Here is a 21,071-nt window from a genome sequence, read left to right as displayed (position 1 = left end):
AAAAATAAAAAATAAAACCCAGAGGGCCGGTCAGGTGTACCATGACGTCTGCACGTTACCGAGACTTCTTGTACAGCACGTAATTCCTAATACCTGTTTTAGAAAAGCACTGCTGTGTGGAAATCACTGTTTTCATGCAAGATGGGGCAACACTTCAGTGTCTCGCCCAGTGAAAGATATTTTTAATGCAACCTCTCACGAACGTGTTGTCTCCAACGGTTTTCCAAAGGCATGACCTGCAAGACCACCTGATCAGAATCCCTGTGCCTTTTGGCTCTTGGGATATCAAGAAGAACGCGTTCACCAGCGACGTTTTCGGGCTCTGCCTCATCTAGTGTATAGGAACACGTTGCTAACATTCCACCGGAATTGCTGCAAGCAAGTGTTGATCAAGTCGTTTTACGGATGCAGTATCTCGTCGACGTCTCCGCTGCTTATATTGAACAAACTGTGAAAGCAGTGGTTAATAATAAAATGAGCATTACGCCTTTTTCACGCCCACGTTCCCTTCCTAATCCATTATATATGGGAACATTTCTGTACGTTTTTCTTGCATTCATAATGACACATTTGCAGCTGGTGGCAAAAATTGGAGCCAGATTTTTTTCTGCGTAAATCGGTTTCGCATTACCGCATTAGAATATCTACAAAGTCTCGCTGCCGTACGGTAATTACAGCCCTTATTGGACGTCTCTGAATATCTGCACTTTAATTACAACCACACTGTAGTTGCAGTGTAAACTCCGAGGCCACGAGCGACAGTTGCCGGGCGCAGCAGCATTGCCCATCTGGTCGACCTCTTCAGCCCGTTCGGCTGGCGACCTTTACACATACCAGGGTGGGTCTTGTGGTGGTGGAGGTCATGTAAACGTCCTGCCAAGCGCCGTTGAAATGTCCCTAAATTCTGGTATCACATCAGCGAAGTACCCGTAGTAGCAGAGCCACTGCAAGGCATAGGTGCTGAGCCGGCAGGTTCAGCGAGAGCCTGGATTTCGGCAACACGCCCTGCCTCAATCCCGCTTCGAAACAGTGACACTGAATTCTTTTCGTTCAGGGCCGCGCTTCAAAAAAAAGTTCCATTTAAATGGAAAACTTTGGCTTCTGTATGTCAATAGTTGAGAGGATTTCAAAGGCACGCTGGCCATTATCGTATTGGGCACTCGTACTACCAAAATCCCATGCACGAGTGGCGGTCAATAAATGAGGCAAGTAGTTTCATGAAGTTCCGACAGATGACGGCAGTATACTTACCCTTAAAAATGGCGTCTGTAACGGAGGCGCATTCCAAGCACAGCTCTGTCATTGAGTTTCTTTTGGCGGAAAATCAGAGCATCATAGATACAGGTGATTGCCCGAATGTCGATGAAGACCTGGCAGTGAAGAAAAGCACGATGTGTCGTTGCGCTAGGCGTCTGTCACCATCGCAACAAGATCCTTCAGACCTGTCCGATCTCCCGCGTGTGTTGTCTGGAAACATGTTGCCTCGTCGAACGAGTCTCGTTTCAAATTGTATCGAGCAGCTGTGCAGTGTTGGAACGTGCGGACACTCTCATTCGAGGTGATCGACAGATGACGATAACACCTCGCTGCTCAGCTGGACGTCTCTGTTGGTACTACTGGCACACTTGTCCACCATTTGGGGCACTCAAAGGTGTGTACCCACTGGGTTCTTCACCGCCTCGCATAAGACCATAAAGAGGAACGAAGAATCGAAGGATCATCTGTGAGGAATTGCTTGCGCGTTACGAGACTGTGACAATTTTTTGTTGAACATCGTCACAGGTGATGAACCATGGGTTCATGACTTCGAACCGGAAACAAAAGTTTGGAAGGTAGGAGACGAGGTACTGGCAGAAGTAAAGCTGTGAGGACGGGGCGTGAGTCGTGCTTGGGTATCTCAGTTGGTAGAGCACTTGCCCGCGAAAGGCAAAGGTCCCGAGTTCGAGTATCGATCCGGCACACAGTTTTAACCTGCCAGGAAGTTTCATATCAGCGCACACTCCGCTGTAGAGTGAAAATTTCATTCTATAAACATTCCCCAGGCTGTGGCTAAGCCATGTCTACGCAATATCCTTTCTTTCAGGAGTGCTAGTTCTGCAAAATTCGCAGGAGAGCTTCTGTAAAGTTTGGAAGGTAGGAGACGAGGTACTGGCAGAAGTAAAGCTGTGAGGACGGGGCGTGAGTCATGCTTGGGTATCTCAGTTGGTAGAGCACTTGCCCGCGAAAGGCAAAGGTCTCGAGTTCGAGTCTCGGTCCGGCACACAGTTTTAATCTGCCAGGAAGTTTCAAAAGGGTTACGTGTTTGCGCTTGTTACTGTCCTTCAAAGTAGTCACCACCATTGTGTAGAACCCGTTGCCAGCGATGTGGAAGGCGTAATATACCGTTAGCAGAGCCTGTTCTGTTGATGGTGCGAATGGTCTACTGCCTGTCGAATCTCTGGAACAGTTCTGAAGCGCATGCCACGAGGTGGTTTCTTCATCTTCGGAATCAAATCAAATTCACAAGGAGTTAAGTCCGCGGAGTATGGTGGATGGTACAGTATCCCAGTCCCATCGACCGAACAGAGCAGCCACGCCTTGCACTGTATGCGCCCGCTTGCATTGCTTCAGATGCATCAAATGCCAATTAATTAATGTTAGATACTTGTGATCCGTCTTTCCTCATACAGTAAAACACGATTTGATAGCGGTCCTCTAACCTCGAAAGTTGTGAGCCACAACTTTTTCCGATACAAACCGTATCTTGCGAACTTTCCTGATAATATGAAGGTCAGATGCACATATATATATACATATCGACACTCTCACTCCGTTCAAAGACATTGATTCCACAATGGATCGGCAGAAAGCTGTGTGGATTATCTTTATGGTAAGAACGTATTATTTTGTTCATTACGGTAGCAACGGAGCTTCTTAAATTCTACAACCTCGAGGCAGCAAAGAGGGTTTTGCGTTTCTTTTATTTTTTATTTAATAAGCCGATGTAATTTAGCAGTCTGTCACAACGAAATGCTATAGCTATCAAGTTTTTAAGTATTCATGGAGAGAATGAATTTAGTGTAGACTTGTGCAACTGAGCAGAAAAATAAATGACATATAAATATTTTTAAGCATTACCTCAAAGATCTGCACTAAGATAAGAGTAACGTTTGCAAGCGTCACCACAGGAACATGAAATTCACTGATTGAGGTCTAATCGCTCCGACAGCTACTAAGAAAACTTACAAACAGAGAGAATCGGATAGTTGTTACGTTACACGATAAATCGCAAAAATTTGAACGTTGTCGATTCTACTAAATTCCTAGGGACTGCAACAGTGATCAGCTCAAACTGGAAGTAATCACATTGAAAATATTGTGGAGAAGGCGAACCAAAGACTGCGTTTAATTGACATAACACTTAGAAGACGCAGCATATCTACTAAAAAGGCTATCCACACTACGCTTGTGCGTCCTCTTCTGGAGCAGTGCTGAGCGGTGTGGCATAATTAGCACGTAAGACTGACAAAGGGCATCGAAAAACTTCAGAGAATGGAAGCTCCTTTCATGTTATCACGAAATAGGGAGAAATTGTTACGGGTATGATGGGCGAGTTGGGGTGCCAAGCCCTAAAACAAAGGCGTTTCTCAATGCGACGAAATCTTTTCACGAAATTTAAATCACCAATTTTCTCCTCCTAATGTGAAAATATTTTGTTGACACCCACCAACACATGGAGAAACGATCATCATAATACAATGAAAGAGCTCTCGTGGAAATATTTAGATATTCGTGTTTCCCCATATGGTGCTGGAGCGTGGAACTATCGAAAAATAACCTGAAAGTTGTTCTATGAACTCACTGCAACACAAATGAGTGTCAATCGCAAAGTTATTACGTCGATGTAGAGATAAAGACTCACTGATAATCTTATGTGTGTGATTTTACTGAAAGTAAGTAATGAATTTTCTTTTTCTAACTACTATGCTTTTTGCTGCAGTGAAGTCTCTCCCAAGCTGTGGAAGTCGGATTTTTTAAATTCTGTACCGCGTTCTGAAACGAAAACGACGCCCTTCGTGGGCCACTGTTTCGAAAATCCCAGCAGCCACGTCATGCTTTTCTATGCGATCCGTTGAAGAGATGTCAAGATAAATGACGTGCTTCATCCAGTGTAATATGCGAAAATTTTTTTTCGTATTTTTGATTTCAGCTAATTTTACAAAAACATCGTTATTCATCGCTCAGCGTTGGCGGAGTCATGGTTGAAGAACGCACAACTTTATAGTGTGTCTCGGAGTTCTCAGAAACGACGTGGGTTGTTACGGTGTACGAAGAACAATAAAAATTGCGGCAGAATCTCTCTTTCTGTATTATACAGGAGAAATGGTTAATATTCAGTGATATGACAAGAACGATCATTCGAAGCAAAAATATTCCCTTAAATATGGGCTCTAAAATACATACTTTGACACTGTGAGCATTTCATCTTCTATACTGTGAAACAAATCTGTTTTACCTCACCTTTTTGGTTTTTCATAGTTTTCGAGGAGGCAGTGCGTACCAAAACCAGAAGAAAAGTCCCGTAAACATGGATTCTAAAATGCATACCTTAAGATCTATGATGACTTCTTCAGTAGGAGAGACATGTTTTACAGTAACGAAGATGAAGAAGTGCTCATAGCTCTTAAGATATGCATTTTAGAAGCCATGTTTATGAGACTTTTTTCTGGTTTTGGTCCGCACTACCACCACTCAAAATACTGAAAGCAAAGAGCTTGCAGTAGTAGGAGAGAGTTATTTCACAGTATCGAAGATGAAGAACAGCTCATAGCTCTTAAGGCATTCATCATAGAGCCCATGTTTACCAGACTTTGTTGCTTCGTGTAGTCGTTCCTGTCATGTCCCTTAATAGTGACCATTCCTCCTGGGATGCCCTTTATAGTAAGCTGATTTAAGCAGAAAATGTCACACTGGTGATGTTAGATGGTGTCAACGAGCGCTAACATGAACACAGATGTACAGATAATTCTTATCTTTCCTTGTCATGTACTGTTGTACAGCTTTTTGTCTTCATTTCTTACATGCCATTTGAACCATTTTTTTGTCTTTCAGAAAAATGGTTCAAATGGCTCTGAGCATTATTCGACTTAACTTCTGAGGTCATCAGTCGCCTAGAACTTAGAACTAAATAAACCTAACTAACCTAAGGACATCACACACATCCACGCCGGAGGCAGGATTCGAACCTGCGACCGTAGCGGTCGCTCGGCTCCAGACTGTAGCGCCTAGAACAGCACGGCCACTCCGGCCGGCGATGTCATTCAAGATTCTCTATTTGTAAAATGGCTCTAAGCTAAACAATGTGTCCCACTAACTCTGGTAATACAAAAGATTTTGCCTTGTGCGCTTGTGGCCACACACCTCCCCTTACGTTTTCTAAAATATTTTCAGCTATTCTACTCTTCCACCCTTGTTCAAATGCCATGATGGCGCTGAAAATTATCCACAAACAGCACATAACTGTTCATTTGCACCTCCAATTTCCCCCACACCATCTTTAAGAGAATAACTTGCTAGACAAGCTATTTCTTGCCCTTCTGTTATAAGTACCAAATCTTCTTCGTGGAAATCCCGGCACAAAGGCCCAGTACACTATATCACCTGGTTAAGCTTAGCACCATGTTTCATAATGTTTGCGACCTCAAAGCCAGCAATTACTTGCGTTATCTTTATAAGGGGTGGGGGGGGGGCGGAGGGTGAAAGAAAAAGTAAGCTGAAAGCAGACTTTTATGAAGGAATCTTTCCCTACGGTGCCAGTATTCGCTCTATACATCTAGAAGTCATTCACTTTTATTTCGTTTCTAAGAACTCGCGCATTTCAAAACCTAGTATCATCGAGACAATTAAATGAGTCCATTTTATCAGAAGTTGCTTTGGTAATTCGCAATGCTTCACATCGTCTGCTGGAACTGTTAAGAACAAAGATAACGAAATCCAAACGATTATTATTATTATTATCGTCATCGTATAACATAAGAGCACATATAGAGGTTTTGGACAACACTATGAAAACACGGCAGAACATGCACGCTTGAACATAAATGCAGATGCTAGCCGAGATTGCAGGTTTAGTTGATGCATTTGACCGCAAAAGAAACCTGCCAAGCGTCCTCAATAAGTCGCAAGTGTCAGTCGTGTTCAGAACAGTTTTCTGTGTAGTCGTGAGTGCATTATGTCGGAACTAAGTGGAGTCGAAATCGAGGAAATTGTTGGTACCCGTATGGTGGACGCTTCCGTAACCAAAGTAGCCGAAGTGTTTGGTGTTTCAAGAGGCATGTAATCGTTTATACCGTGTACACAGTAAGCAGGAGAACGTCATTCGCTAAGTCACAACAGGGAGGAAAGTGTGTTTTGAGAGATTCTGATGGGCGGTCACTGAAGAGGATTGTGATGAAAAATACGAGGGCGACAGCTGCAAAAGTCGCTGCAGTAATGAATGCCGCACTTGCGAACCCTGTCAGAAGAAAAACAACAAGTAGGGAGCTCCAGAAGCAGAACTGCTGGGCGACCTGGAATTCAAAACCACTCATCAGCAATGCAAATGCCCTTAACAGGAAAATGTGGTGTCGAAACCATTAAATCTGGACCGTGGATAAATTTCAGTATGTCACTTGGTCGAATGGGTCTTCTTTCATACTGTTTCCAACTTCTGGACGAGTTTATTTAACAAGTGAAACATTGCGGGGCTGCAGTGATGATTCACGTAGCCATTCCATGGGGCTCGTGGTTACTCTGCAAGGCCCCATTACTGCCAAGAATTATGTGACTATTGCCGGGCGGCGTGGCCGAGCGGCTCTAGGCGCCACAGTCTGGAACCGCGCGATCGCTACTGATGACCTCAGATGTTAAGTCCCATAGTGTTCAGAGCCATTTGAACCATTTTTTATGTGACTATTGTGGCTGATAGGGCCGCCCCATGGTGCAGTGTGGTGTTTTTCAGTGCTGATGCTGTGTTCCAAGACGACAGAGGTCCCTGCTCATACAGTTTGCATCGTCCTGGACTGGTTTTGTGAGCAAGAGGATGAATTTTGTATCTCCCGTGCCCCTCACAGACACTAGACTCAATATATTTGAAGTACGACTGGAAGTCGTGAGTGAGGAGTGCGACCGTTTTAATGATTTCTATTACGATTCTAAAAAAAAGCTGATAGTCCGCAGAAAGTAGTCACTGAATGTTAATGGATCTTCTTCATTTTGATAACGCGTGTTGGACGTGACCAAATATCAGATGACCTGCTAAATTAATAACACATTTTTACATTACAAATGTGAACACATACAGAATCGTGTTTGTACAGGCACAATGGTTTGTAATTAAAACTCAAAAACTTTTACAGGGATACTTACCACAATGCAATACGAGTACCGTGCTGTGACAAGGAAGACTTTCGACTTACAAGGCATCACGTTACTGTATTGACATAAGAATAGTAATACTGATGTAACGGCTAACAGAGGACTGAACGGGTTGGCAGAAAAACAATTCGTGATTTCTACAAAAATATTTTTAATAACGTAGTGAAGCAGACAGTGTTACTTAAAGACAAGATCGCCCACATTTCCATTTTGGGCCCTGGTGTGACAAATAGCTAACGCCATTAGGAAACTTAAAGTGCACGTTGGGTTCCGTACGAAGTAAAGCTTGGATTTTTTCTGCGCCATAGTTTATTCAGTCATGTAGATGTTTGTAAGATTAGATGTGAGGCTTGTGACAATATTTGCTTAGCCCAAGTGGCAATCGATTTGTCGAAACGGTCACCAGTTATGCCCAATTCAGCATACTTTAAACATTCCACCCATGGAATATGAACGTTTTAGAAGACATTGAAATTTATGTTCATTGTCGTACTAACCCGAATAGTGTAATCAATGAGCAACTAATAAGTAATAAGCAATAGTTTTTCAGCATTTTTGATGAGCTCCCAGCTTAATTTTTCTTCATATTTCAGCAGTACAGTTGTACTATTTTCTGTTTTATTTGTGAGGTTCACCTAGTGTCAAATAAAAGCAGTTACTATGTTACTAAGATTTTATGCGTGGGTTTGACTTTAATTTTTTCATCTTGTAACACTTGTTTTAAATAACTTTTTGTTTTTGCTACATCTTGGCATGAAATACATACCGCATACACTGTGATGCGTATTTCTATAAAAAATTTTGAATTTTCATTACAAACCATTGTGCCTGTACAAATACGATTCTGCTTGTGTTCACATTTGTAATGTAAAAATGTGTTATTAATTTAGCAGGTTATATGATGATGCGCGACACCCGAAAAGCGTTATGAAAATGAAGATCCATTAACATTTAGTGACTAACTTTTGTGACATATCAGCTTTTTTCGAGTCATAATATAAGACCTCAATGTTATTGATGCTTTGTGGTGTCCTTTGGAGAGAAGGATGGTTGATCTTTATCCACATCCATCAGAGTTACCTGAACTTGCCACAGTTTTGCAGGAAGAATGACAAAAGTTTCCGTTGAAAACTATAAGGTCTTGTAATTATCCATTCAGAGACCAGTGGAAGCTGTTTAGAATGCCAACGGTTTTCCTCCAAAATGTGTTGTATTTTCAATCAGAAATGTTAAACTCAATTTTCTTTTTCAAATGGGTATTTCAACGTTTTAACAGCCATATGGCCAGATATAAAAAAAAAATATTTTGTCTTTCATTTTACTCTACACTACAACACATTCACAGACGATCAAAGTTGAAATGTATCGTTTTAGTAGGTTTGCTTGTAAGTAGTGCTTTCCAGAATCCACAAGCTATGTGCCTCAAGTCAAACAAGGCATCTTTGGCCAATCTTCAGATCGCAGTCCGCTTTCGTATGTGAGAAATCAGCACATCTGATTGCTATTCAGTGGTTCGATACCCGGCCGGGTGGGAGATTTGTTGTGTTGTTCACATCCAAGTTTTTGTCCACCCCTGTAGTTGTACATCCACAGTGAATTTACATGTTAATATTAAAATCGGACAATCCGATCGCAGGGAGCTCTGAGTGCCACTTTTGTACTCTATCAGACCACTTTTAAAGGTGTGAATCGTTAATTTCTACCCGATGCCTGATCTTCCGCACCATAGTCACACGCGGCAGCTCTATAACAAGCCCACTTACTCAAGATAATAGCAACAGTTCCCTTGTGCCGTGCGGATGTGTTTGAATGTTGACCATTCCCGACGGAGAAGATAAAGCCGTGAAACTTTCGTCGTTGGGTTGGCGCTCTGGACCGAAAATTCATTCCAGTGTTCTTTCGACTCCTCCGTGGCATCGAAAACGTCTGTGATCCGAAAATGATGGCATTGACAGCCTGGAGCCCCCACTTGGGACATATCGGCCGCTGAGTTGCAAGTCTTCTAAGTTGACGCCACATTAGGCGACTTGCGTGTCTATGATGACGATATGATGATGAGGACAACACAACACAATCTCCCTCCCGGCCGGGAATCGAAGCCGGGCACACTGCATAGCAATCAGACGTGCGGATTACTCAGCTACGGGGGCGGACTGCGATCCGAAGACTGACCCAGGGTATTTTGTTTGACTTGAGGTGCATAGCTTGTGGATTCTGGAAAGCACTGCTTACAAGTAAACGTACCAAAACGAAACACTTCAATTTTAATCGTCTTTGAATATTCTGTAGTGCAGAGCGACATGAAAGACAAAATATTTTTTTAAATCTTGTCATATGGTTATTAAAGCGTTGAAATACCCATTTGAAAAAGAAAATTGAGTCTAATATTTCTGAATGAATACCGTTGAAATGGTAACAGACAAAAAAATTCAAATAAAAGTTCTGTGGTTCTTAATGAACGTTACAAAAATTCACCCAGATTTGTCGAAATAGCCACAATTTCGAAATCCCTCCCCCACTATTTTGTTTCTGATTTCGACGTTTGACAAACATCAAAGCCTATAGCGTCGTTAACACTAAATTCAATCACATAAAAATTTATGTCAGCGATATATAATGAGATGGTATTCCAAATAAGTATTTATCAGAAATCAGCTAGAAATATCTCCACATCGCTATATGTGGACCCGATATATGTTCGTTTCCAATGCCAATGGTCATGTTGGGTTGTTTAATAATCATTTCTCACATAAACACACTGAAGCCCCAAAGAAACTGGTATAACCACGCGTATTCAAAGACAGAGATAAACAAGCAAGCAGAATACGGCGCTGCGTTCGGCAACGCCTACGTAAGATAACAAGTGTCTGGCACAGCTGTTAAGATCGGTTACGGCTGATACAGTGGCACGTCATCAAGATTTAAGTGAGATTGAACGTGATGTTATAGTCGGCGCACGAGCAATGGGACACAGCATCTCCGAGATAGCTGAAGTGATAGATGAAGTGAGGATTTCCCCGTATGACCATTTCACGAATTTACCGTGAATATCAGGAATCCGTAAAACATCCAATTTACGACACTGCTGCGGCCGGAAAAAAATCCTGCAAGAACAGGATCAACGACGACTGAAGAGAATCGTTCAACGTGACAGAAGAACAACCCTCCCTCAAATTGCTGCAGATTTCAATGCTGGGCCATCAACAAGTGTCAGGGTGCGAACCATTCAACAAAATATCATCAATATGGGCTTTTGGAACCGAAGTCCCACTCGTGTGCACTTGATGACCATGACACAAAGCCGTACGCCTCGCGTGGGCTCTTCAACACCGACATTGAACTGTTGATGACTGGAAACATGATGCCTGGTCGGACAAGTCTGGTTTCAAATTGTATCGAGCGGACGGATGCGTACGGGTATGGAGACCTCATGAATCAATGGGCCCTGTATGTCAGCAGGGGACTCTTCAAGCTGGTGAAGGCTCTGTAATGGTGTGGAGCGTGTGCAGTTGAAGTGACATGGGACCCTGATACGTTTAGATACGACTCTGCCAGGTGACACGTACGTAAGCATCCTGTCTGACCACCTGCATCCGGTTATGTTCATTGTGCATTCCGACGGTCGGCCGGAGTGGCCGTGCGGTTCTAGGCGCTGCAGTCTGGAACCGAACGACCGTCGCGGTCGCAGGTTCGAATCCTGCCTCGGGCATGGATGTGTGTGATATCCTTAGGTTAGTTAGGTTTAATTAGTTCTAAGTTCTAGGCGACTGATGACCTCAGAAGTTAAGTCCCATAGTGCTCAGAGCCATTTGAACCATTTTTTTGAATTCCGACGGACTTGGGCGATTACAACAGGACAATGTGACACCCCACACGTCCAGAGTGGCTCCAAGAATACTCTTCTGAGTTTAAACTCTTCCGCTGGCCACCAAACTCCCCAGACATCAAAATTATTGGGCATATCTGGCATGCCTCCACAGTGCTGTTGAGAAGATATCTCCACCCCCACGTATTCTTACGGATTTGTGGACAGATCTGCAGGATTTATGGCGACAATTCCCCCCAGCACAGACATTAGTCGAGTCCATGCCACGTCGTGTTGCGGCACTTCTGTGTGCTGGCGGGGTCCCTACACGTTATTAAGCAGGTATATCAGTTTCTTTGGCTCTTCAGTGTATATTCTACATGTAAATTCTGCACACATTATTCTATACATATTTTTTCTTTTAATTTTATTTATTTTTTAATCTTTTTACATCGGACGTCTTCTTTTTCAAGTTTTAACATGTTTCAGATTTAATTATTTTGTATCTCAAATTGTTTTTACATTATTGTTGTATCATTATTATAATTCTGTCCAACAATGACGAAGTGCATAATTGTTTGGGTCAAAAAAAAATCTGAATGCGATGTTTCAGTGCCTATATTATCCCGAATTACGGTGCAAGGTTCATTTGGACATGTGTGCCGTCAGTCGTGCACGAATAGCCAAATGGTAAGGCGACAGCTCGCAATAAGCGGGAAATCCGGGTTCGAGTCCCGGCCTGGCACAAATTTTCATTGTCGTCATTCTGTTTTACAGCTTATGTTTGTCCTTTGCGGATTTAATGTAAATCTGAATGCACCAGGCACGGGGATTTCGACAATCTGTGTGCACTGTTGTACTGTGCATCAAAAACAATAGAACTTTTATTTGAAGTCTATTTTTGTATCTGTAACCTTTCGTCGGTATTCATTTAGAAATATTTAACTCAGGTTTTTTCATGAGATGTTTCACGCCCTCAACGGCCTTAAGGGCATATATAAAAAACATGTCTCTTATTCTGCTGCACACTGCAACATATTCAAAGCCCATCAAAATCTAAGTGTATCCCTTGGGAACGTTTACTTGTTAAAAATGAAATTACAGCTTTTCTTCTTACATCCAAATGGCCAGTATTTTATAGAACTTGCAGCCAGAGAGTGGGAGCAGAAATGACAGTTTCAGAAATAATCCTCATGGCCTCACTCAGACGTACAGAGAGGCGCTATATTCAGCAGCTGAGTACACATATGCGTAGCCTATCTGCATTTGCTCCCAAAGTGATTCTTTTTATTTTGTGGAGCAGATTTACTCTTGAGCGACACTTGTTTGACGGGTTTGTACAGTACTGCTTAAATATCATTGCCAGTCGACAGTGAAACAAGGGACTTAGTTATGGAAACTTCGAGCACGTCAAATAACACATGTAACTTCCCGTTTATCTCTTTATTTTAGACATGGAACGCTGTTACCTCAATTTTACTTGGGTTTTGTTTGGATTATTTCTAAATGTACTCATTCAATATGGTGAGGTCACTTGGAAGCGTTCTCTTAGAACTTTCGATCAGAGAGCATGTTGTTGAAAGAATCAATTATATCAACAAGCTTCAGCATCTGGCATTCCTTTCATACAGTTTATTAAGTTACCGTCAGCCGAGGAAAGCTGCAGTCGATTAGAGACCTCTCTAAAATCCAGATACAACCATCGTTGTGAGGGCTAGCAACAGCAACTCCGACTTTTTCTAGAGCGACCCTGCTCGGCTGGAATTATCAATCACCTCGTTGCAGTTGAGACTATAGGAACAGCGATCAGCACCCGCCAGTACTGTGATAGCACGTTTACTAAAAAACTGTTTCCACATCCATGACTACTACTCAACTATTGCTGCACTCTATTTGCCATTGGGGGAACAGTTCCCTGAAAATTCTATTGAAACAGGTCATGACACGTACATTGTCTGTGTAAACTGTAGCTAAAAGATCCTGATATGCAATTAACTGATGGAAATAGGAAGATAATAATTGAACTGTGAAATTTTAATTTTCTCTGATTTGTGCCCGAAATTTCGTCTGTCTTTCTAGCTGTCGACTGCTTTATCTACGACTGCCGCCGTTTCAAGACCAAGGTGGCCTCCCTTCGCTCAACGGGCGTACTGTTCATCACCTGGTGAAGTCCTCTGCAGCAGTGACTGTTCGCAGGTAGTACTCTCTTCTATTGGTACAGAACCTAAGTTGGCGGGAGGCTCTTTTTCTTCTTGTCTTACATGCATCCCACGTAATCCACATAATGTTGGGCAAGCAAGTGAGATTTCAAAGGTTTTGCTCTTCGCCGAATATACACTGCGCAACTCAGTAAGAGGATTACTTCTTCGAAACCCCGTAATTGTCTCTCATTGCGAAGTAGAAGTTTGAAATTTGGCTCAAGGGTGCCTCAAATATTCCTCTGTAACGTGCAGAAGTATGGCACCTTACGAGGTCACGATCAGGCCCAGCGACGCTTCATACAACAACGTGTCGACACAGACCAGAGATCGGAAGTACATGTGAGGTGTAAGGTGGGATGACTACGTAACATTGACACCAAATTTTGCCACAGTTCTGACCAGCACCAGTGGTCGTCTCACACCATGGGAAGGTCGTCACACCCCCTCTTATCCTCATGTCACAGCATCTTTTCAAGCCTCCACGATGTGGGTCATCAATTACGCGTTTTTCTTATGGGAGGTACAGGAAAACATTTTAGACACACTGCCGTTCAGAACTGAAACGAAAAGCCATAGGACGTGGCATAAAGGGTGTAAATGATGCCACCTCTTTTCTTGGGGCATCCATATTCACACATTTCGCGGATGAGAACAACAGTTAGCAGTTTGTTGAACAACGGGACGACATCCTCGACAACCTTTGACACTGCAGACACCGCTCAGACGATTCAACACTTTTGTAAGGATATCGTGGGCCAATAACCCCACTGAGGGTGATCTCGTCTCTTTGGAGTGCTTCACGACCACAGTTTTTCCTCTGGTGTACTGGCTGGAATCACCTGTGGTTCTTGAAAACAGTTCGATGAAATCTGAACGTGATAAAAAGCAGCAAAGGGTGCTTACACTTCGCCACTCTTCTTGTTCCACACCTCCTACGGTGTGATCACAGAGGAGCGTGACGTTGACGAAAAGGCAAAGGCTCCTCCCACATCGGCAACGCTCTTGGTGCCAACCGCCTGTATTTGTTGAGCGCTCTAACAATGTGTCTGTACACGGACAGTATTGTGACGAAGTATTATGCGCTTGCAGACGGGCAACCCCTTTACGTCCCTCCGATTCGGCGGGCGCTAGAGCAGCAGTGTAGCCTGCCTGCAGGTGTCTATGACCCCCACCAAGCATTGTCTCTGTACAAGTACATTTTTAAAGTGCTCAACAAAGGCGGGTAGGTGGCATCGAAGGTCTTCCTGTTGCTCATTTCACTCTGAACTGTAGTTATAGACTGCGAAATATGCAAGAAAAGGCACCCCTGGAGGACTTTTCGTGTCTGTTCTGATCGGTGGTGTCTCTGAAATGTTTTCCTCGGCCACCCAAAAGAAACCGGCGTGATTTCAACGCTGGGCGTCAAGGTTCTAACCTCTACCAAGGACAAGTTAAAAAGAGGGGTGAAATATTCTTAAGACGAGCTTCCCATCGACTAGCAAGTCCACGGTGGCGTTGGGTAGAATTGAGGTAAAATTTGGTGCCAATATGGCATCATTCACTCCTCACTTTACAGCCCAAATCAACTGAGCTTTGGCCTTTTCTTCGCATGTGTAGCAGAATCCGAGGTGACAAGTCGCCACGCTTTAGTATCATTAAAGAGGAATATCAAATTTCGAACTTCAACGACACAATGAGACACTATTACGGGTTTCGAAAAAGTGACTCGTTAATTTTGTTGTGACGTGTACTAACAGCACATTTGCTGTGCTAAAAACTGGAGTTACAATGAAGCTGATGTAGCACAACATTCACACATCATACAATGTTCATAGAAATTCAACGTGTGTATAAAGACACTGACAGGAAAAAAAACGAAACACCACAATATAATTAATGCAGAGTAATGATGTTGCGTAAGTAATATATTGAAGCGATTGACATTCCAAAATCACAGGTTAATATAAGCGCGAGGTAAGCTGCTGCAAATGTGAAATGCTGGTACATTAATAATCCGTGTATCCGCCAGAACGTTGAATGCATGCATGCAAACGTGCCTGCATTGTATTCTACAGGTGCTGGATATCAGTCTATGTGATGGAGTTCCCTGCCGGTTGCACTTGGTCGATCAGTGTAGGGACAGTTAATGATGTTTGTGGATGACGCTGGAGTTATCGTGCGACGATGGCCTATATGTGCTCGACTGGAGACAGATCTGATGATCGAGTAAGGCAAGTCAACACGCCGACACTGTAGAGCATTCTGGGTTACAATGGCGGTAAGAGGCCAAGTGTTATCCTGTTGGAAAACACGCCTTGGAATGCTGTTAGTGAATGGCAGCACAACAGGTCGAATCACCAGGCTGACATAGAAATTTGCAGTCAGGGGGCGTGGTATAACCACGAGATTGCTCCTGCTTTCATACGATATCGTACTCCGGACTATATCTCCAGACGTAGGTCCAGTGTACCTAGCACGCAGACTGGTTGGTTGCAGCCCATCAGTTGGCCTCCTTCAAACCAATATATGGGCATCACCGGCACCAAGACAGAACCAGCTTCCATAAAAAAAAAAAAAACCGCAGCAAACCTACATCCTGCCCTCCAATGAGCTCTCGCTTGACGCTACTGAAGTCACAAATGGCAGTGATTTGGGATCAGTGGAATGCAAGCTACAGGCCGTCTGGCTCGGATCTGTTGTTCGAGTAACTGATTTGTAACAGTTCGTTGTGTCACTGTGGTGCCAAGTAAGCGCCAGGGCCATACACCGAACACAGTTCTCTTCCTCTCCTTAACTTGTCTGTCCGGAGCACGGAGGGGGAGGAGGGGGAGTAGATTAGTGTTTAACGTCCCGCCGACAATGAGGTCATTAGAGACGGAGCACAGTCTCGGATTAGGTAAGGATGGAGAAGAAAAGAGGCCGTGCTCTTTCAAAGGAACCATCCCGGCATTTGCCTTAAGCGATTTAGGGAAATCACGGGAAACCTAAATCAGGATGGTCGGGCGCGGTTTTGAACCGTCATCCTCTGGAATCCGATCCCAATGTGCAAAACAATGCTCTATCCCGGTCTTAATGTGATGGTACATTCTCGTGACCAGCTTTCGTGAACAGTGGCCACATTTCTGCCAGTCTTTATGTCGCAGGAGAAACATCCAGCTTCTCGTACACGACCTCACTCAATGTCGATAAGATGTTGATAAATGGCGTCTTTGTCGCCTGAAAGGCATCTCGCCAGGTCCAATCTTAAAGGTAACTAACTACAGCGTGAAAACCTGATTTGCTTCCTCATAGTAGCCTTATCTTCGACGATAAGCGCAAAATTTGATTAATCATCATCTTTGAGGTGTAGCAACACGACTGCCACTTTCGTATACGTTGCAACTCCTCCTAGGTGTTGCGACTTTTTTTTTTGTCGTCAGTGTACGTCACGTGAACAGTGAAAATTATTTATTATTTAAACAAGAAAAGGAAACATCTGCTCCCCTTTCGAGAATTTGTGATCGAATATTGTTTTCTTAAACAGGTGCAGATTTGTCTTGGCGACCTGGAAGATGGATACGATCCTTGGCCAATGATAACATGCAGTACATCCAGTGGAATGAAATGCAGTGCGGTCAACAGAACGTGCGTCCCAGCGGAGCAGTCTGATTGTAAGTCAGATATGGACCAATTTCCATGTAACGCCGTCGGATCCTACCCTGACCCGTACGACTGTAAGAAGTACCACGTCTGCCTTAACATCGGAGAGCCGGCGGACCTGGGATATTGCCCTGGTACCGACGAAGCCTATAACCCTCTCACAGCAGACTGCACGTAAGTTGCCAGCAATCGTTATTTCACGATACGGTTCATCCCAAATGCGACTCAGACAGTGCAAGAATTATTAATCAATCAAACAAACAAGTTTTATAGTTACAGTTTTTCCTTATATCTTCCATAACTAGCGACCAGGGTAGTATTGCCAAGTGATCTTTGAAATTGCAATACATTAAAGTGAATAATACTTCTTTATTTGCAAATTTGTTCATAGTATTGTATTTGGTGCATTTAAACGGCCACAATGAGCGCTATCTCGTGAATTAAGACCTGAAGCATTTTATTTAATTCTTTCTCTGAGTCTGCCACAACTGCAGATCGGATACAGTGAATATGAATACCATTAATTTTCATTCTAGTCGTTTTTCTTTTCATTGTTGACATGAACATATTAAATAAGTAAGGTGACAGAGGCAAACCCTGTCTCACTCCACTTCCAATTTTTGCTTCTTTCTTGCTACAATTAGTATCCATTTCAGTAATTTGACTTGTGTGTATACTAAAAATTAATCACCTGCCCTTCCAAGTCAACTCGCACTCTGCACACAGCTTTAAATAACAATTTCCGGTCAATCACATTAAATGCTTTTTCTGTGACTGTAAACGAGGTACACAGAGGTGTCAAAAGTCATGGGATACCTCGTAATATTCTGTCAGACCTCCTTATTCCGGCGTAGTGCAGCAACTCTCGTGACAAGGACTCAACAAGTCGTTGGAAGACCTTCTATAGCCGTCCATGATTGCAAAAGTGTTGCCGGTGCAGGAATACGATCACGAACTGACCTCTCGATTATGTCCCATAAATGTTAGTTGGCATTCATGTCGGACGGTCTAGGTGGCCAGTTTTGTCCAGAATGCTCTTCAAACAAATCGCCAACAATTGTAGCCCTGTGACATGGCGCATTGTCATCCACAAAACTTCTACCGTTGTTTGGAAATATAAAGTCTAAATAATCTCTAGGTAGCCTAACATAACCATTTCCAGTCAATTATCGGTTCAGTGGGACCAGAGGACCCAGTTCATTCCATACAAAGACAGCCCAAACCAATAAGGAGCCACCACTAGCTTGCGCAGTGCCGTATTGACATCTTGGGTCCCAGGCTTCGTGGGGTCTACGCCACACTCAAACCCTATCATCAGCTCTTACCACCTGACATCGGGACTCATCCGACCAAGACACGGTCTTCTAGTCGTCTAGGGCCCAGTGGTCTAGGAGTAGCGACTTTGATTAGTAATCAAAACGTAAGCCGTCCCCGGTTCGAAAGCGCCACCGCTTAAATTTTGGTTAATAATCAGCACTGGCGGCCGAAGGCTTTCTGTGACAAGTCACCCGGATTCTGCAAACGGCATTGTCAAAGAGAGTGGAGGAGCGGGCAGAGGTTCAGGGCACTTTCTAGTCTCCGGGATAGAAAACTACGCCCCCCCCCACGAAGGGGAGGGGGGTGTAAGAATAGCTTCTCTGCTATCTGTTTTTTCTTATGAAAAGAATGAGGGAATCCTTGCCGATTAGCCGTGAAAGAAGGAGGATGTATATGTATGTATTGAGCTAGTCGCCATCTTGATGATATTCTGTATGAGAAGGAATTTAATACATGAACTAAACTAAAGTAAGTGCGTTCGCGTATTATTTAACTGATTATTATTGACAGTGTCTGCTTACTACGCTATGTTGCACGGAATCAGTGGGGAACGTCTAATTTACACTGGACGAAACTGCCGTTTTGTATGCACAAGATATACAGTTACTTCAAATAAATAGGCTAACATGGTCTTACCAGCAGATCTCCGGTCTTCCCCATGTGATCACCGAAAGTTAATAATTATTACAAATGTTTTCAGCAGATCGACTGACAATTTTCGTCGCACCGAGACTTCGAAATTGCTTCACTGCCTTATGGAATTTAATTTAAGCTCAATTTAATCAGGATAGAACAGTATTGAACTGTGTGAATGTGATAAGCCTGCTTTGTGAATGAAAATTCCCTTAATATACGCATGTTGTTACTATCCTTATCAGTGAAGCTAAATCAGGCCGGTGTGAGAGAGGTTTTTAAATTTTAGACCCCACAAAAAAATATTAAAGGGGCAAGAATCAGCAGTGATCAACGGCATGAGGATGCAAAGGCAATGGAAACCACTGCATTAAAAACACAGGACATCTGGCCTGTAATTGAAAAACGCTCAGTCTGTATATAGTAGCGGTCAGTGAAGTGAAATGGAAAGAGAAAAAGGATTTCTGGTCAGCCGGGTATAGAGTAATATCAACAGCAGCAGCAGAGAATGGTATAACAGGATCAGGATTTGTTACGAATAGGAAGGTAGGGCAAAGAGGGTGTTACTGTGAACAGTCCAGTATAGGATTGTTCTCATCAGAATCGACAGCAAACGAACACAAACAACGATAGTTCAGGTATACATGCCGACGTCGCAAGCTGAAGATGAAGAGAGAGAGAAAATATATGAATGTATTGAATCGGTACTACAGTACATAAAGGGAGACGGTGGACTAGAATTTTGTTGTAGGGGATGAAGAAAAGGTTACAGAAGAATATGGGCTAGGTACAAGCAATGAGAGAGGAGAAACAGTAATTGAGTTCTGTAATAAACTTAAGCTAATAATACCGAATACTATGTTCACGAATCACAAGATGAGCAGGTATAGTTGGAAAAGGGCGGATGATACGGGAAGATTTCAGTTGTATTACATCATGGTCAGACAGAGATTCCGAAATCAGATACTGGATTGTAAAGCGTACCCAGGTGCCGATATAGACTCAGATCACAATGTAGTAGTGATGATCAGTAGGCTGAAGTTTAAGAGATTAGTCAGGAAGAATCAATACGAAAAGAAATGGGATACGGAAGGTCTAAGGAATTACGAGATACGCTTGAAGTTTTCTAAGGCTATAGATGCAACAATAAGGAATAGATCAGTAGGCAGTTCAGCTGAAGAGGAATGGACATCCCTAAAATGGGCAATCACAGAAGTTGGAAAGAAAAACATAGGTAAAAAGAAGATAACTGCGAAGTAACCATGAGCAACAAAAGAAATACTTCAGTTGATCGATGAAAGAAGAAAGTATAAAAATGGTCAAGGAAATTTACGATTACAGAAGTACAAGTAGCTGAGGAATGAAGTAAGTAGGAAGTGCAGGGAGGCTAAGACAAAATGGCTGCATGATCCATTATTAGAATCAGAATTTAAGAGAGCTCTGGAGGACCTAAGATCAAATAACACAGAAGGGATAGATAGCATAACAAACGTACCATCAGAATTTCTAAAATCATTGGAGTAAGTGGAAACAAAACGACTATTGGCGTTGGCGTGTAGAATGTATGAGTCTGGTGACATATCATCCGACTTTCGGAGAAATATCATCCACACAATTCCGAAGACTGCTAGAGTTGACAAGTGTGAGAATTATCGCACAATCAGCTTAACATCTCATGCATCCAAGCTACTGACAAGAATAATATACAGAAGAATGGAAAAGAAATTGACGATGCGTTAGATGAGGACCAGTTTGTCTTTAGGAGAGGTAAAGGAACCAGAGAGGCAATTCTGCCGTTGCCGTTAATAATGGTGCACAACTGAAGAAAAATTGAGACATATTCATAAGATTTGTCGACCTGGAAAAAGCATTCGACAATGTAAAATGGCTCAGTTTTTCGAAATTTCTTCAAATTTAAGTTAATCGTAATTGTAATTCCTAGGTATTTAGTTGAATTTACGGCCTTTAGATTTGACTGATTCATCGTGGAATCGAAGTTTAACGGATTCCTGTTAGCACTCTTGTGGGTGACCTCACACTTTTGGTTGTTTAGGGTAAGCCACCAATTTTTGCACCATACAGATATCTTTTCTAAATCGTTT

At 42.9% G+C, this 21,071-nt stretch overlaps 1 protein-coding gene across 1 annotated transcript in view; it reads left to right on the top strand.

Annotated features, from left to right (window-relative positions):
- The first annotated feature begins 2,822 nt into the window (after positions 1-2,822).
- The window catches only part of LOC126259899 (threonine-rich protein-like), a 45,210-nt gene continuing 26,961 nt past the window's right edge, over positions 2,823-21,071 (top strand). The window contains exons 1-3 of the mRNA XM_049956981.1: positions 2,823-2,869; positions 13,280-13,396; positions 16,904-17,193. Of these exons, the coding sequence (XP_049812938.1) occupies positions 2,834-2,869; positions 13,280-13,396; positions 16,904-17,193 (443 nt within the window). The 5' untranslated portion in view covers positions 2,823-2,833. The remainder of the gene's footprint in view (positions 2,870-13,279; positions 13,397-16,903; positions 17,194-21,071) is intronic.

The sequence above is a fragment of the Schistocerca nitens genome, chromosome 5, assembly GCF_023898315.1.
Source record: "Schistocerca nitens isolate TAMUIC-IGC-003100 chromosome 5, iqSchNite1.1, whole genome shotgun sequence".
Lineage (NCBI taxonomy): Eukaryota > Metazoa > Arthropoda > Insecta > Orthoptera > Acrididae > Schistocerca > Schistocerca nitens.
This window is presented reverse-complemented; position numbering and strand designations above follow the sequence as displayed.